General features: G+C 63.2%; 1 protein-coding gene across 1 annotated transcript in view; it reads right to left on the bottom strand.

Moving 5' to 3' along the window:
• Nucleotides 1-1,911, bottom strand: part of DNAH17 (dynein axonemal heavy chain 17) — a 128,661-nt gene that overhangs the window by 11,309 nt on the left and 115,441 nt on the right. Inside the window, 1 exon segment of the mRNA XM_007959838.1 lies at nucleotides 1,398-1,625. Within this exon segment, the coding sequence (XP_007958029.1) occupies nucleotides 1,398-1,625 (228 nt within the window).

Below are 1,911 nucleotides of genomic sequence, written 5' to 3'. Positions count from 1 at the left end.
TAATTCTCAGCATGTCCTCCAGCTCTTTAAAAACTACTGGCAGGGTCTCCCCATGACACGGCCCCAGGGAAGGCAAACCCGGCCCAGATTCTGAATCTGGAACTCTGGGTTTGTGAGCGTCCGCGGTGGGCGTCATTGCACAGGGACGGTGGTGGATCTGCGGTGACATTCGTGGTTCGATTCCCGGCCAGTGCTCACGCACAGCAGCCCCCTCCCACCCGGCGCTGGAGGCCTGTGTGCTGCTGGAAGGCTCAACAGCTTCCGGAGGGGCTTCCAGACTGCGCCTGCCAGGAAAGGCCCGGCCGCCCACTTCCGCACACCGCTCAGAGCCGTGGCTCTCGGCCTCCCCCGTCTGCAGGGCACTGCCGAGCCGGGCAGCGTTTCGTTCCCTGCAGGGCCGACCCCGGGGCAGCGCACAGCCTCCAGTCTGTGCACAGTGAGGGGGGCTCCTGGACACACGCAGGCTTCGGATGAAGCTGGATTTCCCACCCTCCCTTTGCAAGGACGCCTCTCCAGCCTGCTGTGTTCTGAAAACGGCGGCAGTTCCTGCGGGCGCACTGAGGGGTTGGCTCAACACTTTGCTTTTCCTTCTCCCAGGGTCCAGTGGACATCACTCGCCAGCCCCCCTGAGTTTCAGAAGCTCGTGGTCCTGGGGAGCGGGGTGCAGGTACCATTGGGGTCTCCCTGCCGGCATGCCAGCACCCCTGCCTTCCCTTCCTTGCAACCTCCTCTCGAATAAAAGTATTGTCGGGCAATTTCCATCCCCTGGGATGTCTGGGAAGATCCGAGGGAGGACTGTGAGAAAGTGGGGCCCAACGCTTCGCTTGGGCAAACAGAACTTCCCCGGGAGAAAAGGTGGCAGTTGGAGCCCTAGCCAGCCTCTCCTCTCAAGGGCAGACGGGCCTTGACAGTCCCCGGGTTTTCCCGTCATCAGAAGATGACGTGGGTCTCCCTCCCCCCTCGTTGTGGCTCTTGCTGTCCTGGCCCCCCCTGCCGGGGGAAGCCGACGCCCACAAGAGACTAGGCAGGCCCGCTCCTGGCCTTTGGTAATGGCACCTGGGGAGCTCGGAGTAACTGAGCCCCATCTGCTGCCCTCCCCGCCGCATCGTGCCAGAAATGAGGCCCTTTGCCCTCCTCAGCGCCCCACTCCCCAAGCCTGGACCAGGTGCCACTCCTGTCCTTCCTTATCCAAATGACCTGGGACCAAGGACCAGGCTCCCACGCCCCCTGCATCTGTCATGGAGGATGCTTCTGCAAAATGTAAGGAAAATGAGACACTAAAGAGCCCTGTGCTTGGACGCGGTGATGTCACGCCGTCCTGCCACTGCCTGCCTGCCTCCTCTGGGTTCCTGCGCCCTCGCGTCACAGAGCGGCCGTGCACTGTGCGCGCACCCTACCTGGGTGAAGAGGTCGAGGGCCTTGTGCAGGTTGGCGTGCATCCCGGTGGGTGGCTCATTGGTGATCTTGATGGCGTTTTCCAGGATGCCCTGGGGGATGATGTGGGACTCGGGGCTGGGCGCCGGCTCCGCGCTCATGAACACCCGGTAGTCCTCGTGGCTGCCCGTGCTGTACCGTTCCACCTTCTTGTCCAGGGTGCCCAGCCAGCGTGCCACGAGATGGATGTTCTGCGGCGGAGACCAGGGTGCTCACTGCTAGTGGGCCCGCCCCGCACCTGTCCCCGGGCTCTATACCACCGCTCTGCACCAGCAATGTTTAGCAGCACCCGCTCTCCGTGCGTGCCGCCCACCATCACCAGGGCGCTGTTCTGTGCTGGGGTCTCTCCAGCCACTGAGGCCCCAGCATCAGTTCCTGCCCCAATCAGTTCACACCCTTCAGCCTGGTGGTTAAAGTCCCTCATCCCCCGAGGGCGTAAGGCAGAGATGGTTTGGTCCTCATCCCTGAGCGGCCCCT

The sequence above is a fragment of the Orycteropus afer genome, unplaced genomic scaffold, assembly GCF_000298275.1.
Source record: "Orycteropus afer afer isolate SDZICR_OR568_19922 unplaced genomic scaffold, OryAfe1.0 scaffold00018, whole genome shotgun sequence".
NCBI classification, from domain to species: Eukaryota; Metazoa; Chordata; class Mammalia; order Tubulidentata; family Orycteropodidae; genus Orycteropus; species Orycteropus afer.
The sequence above is the reverse complement of the archived record's forward strand: the minus strand, read 5'-3'. Positions and strand labels throughout refer to the sequence as shown.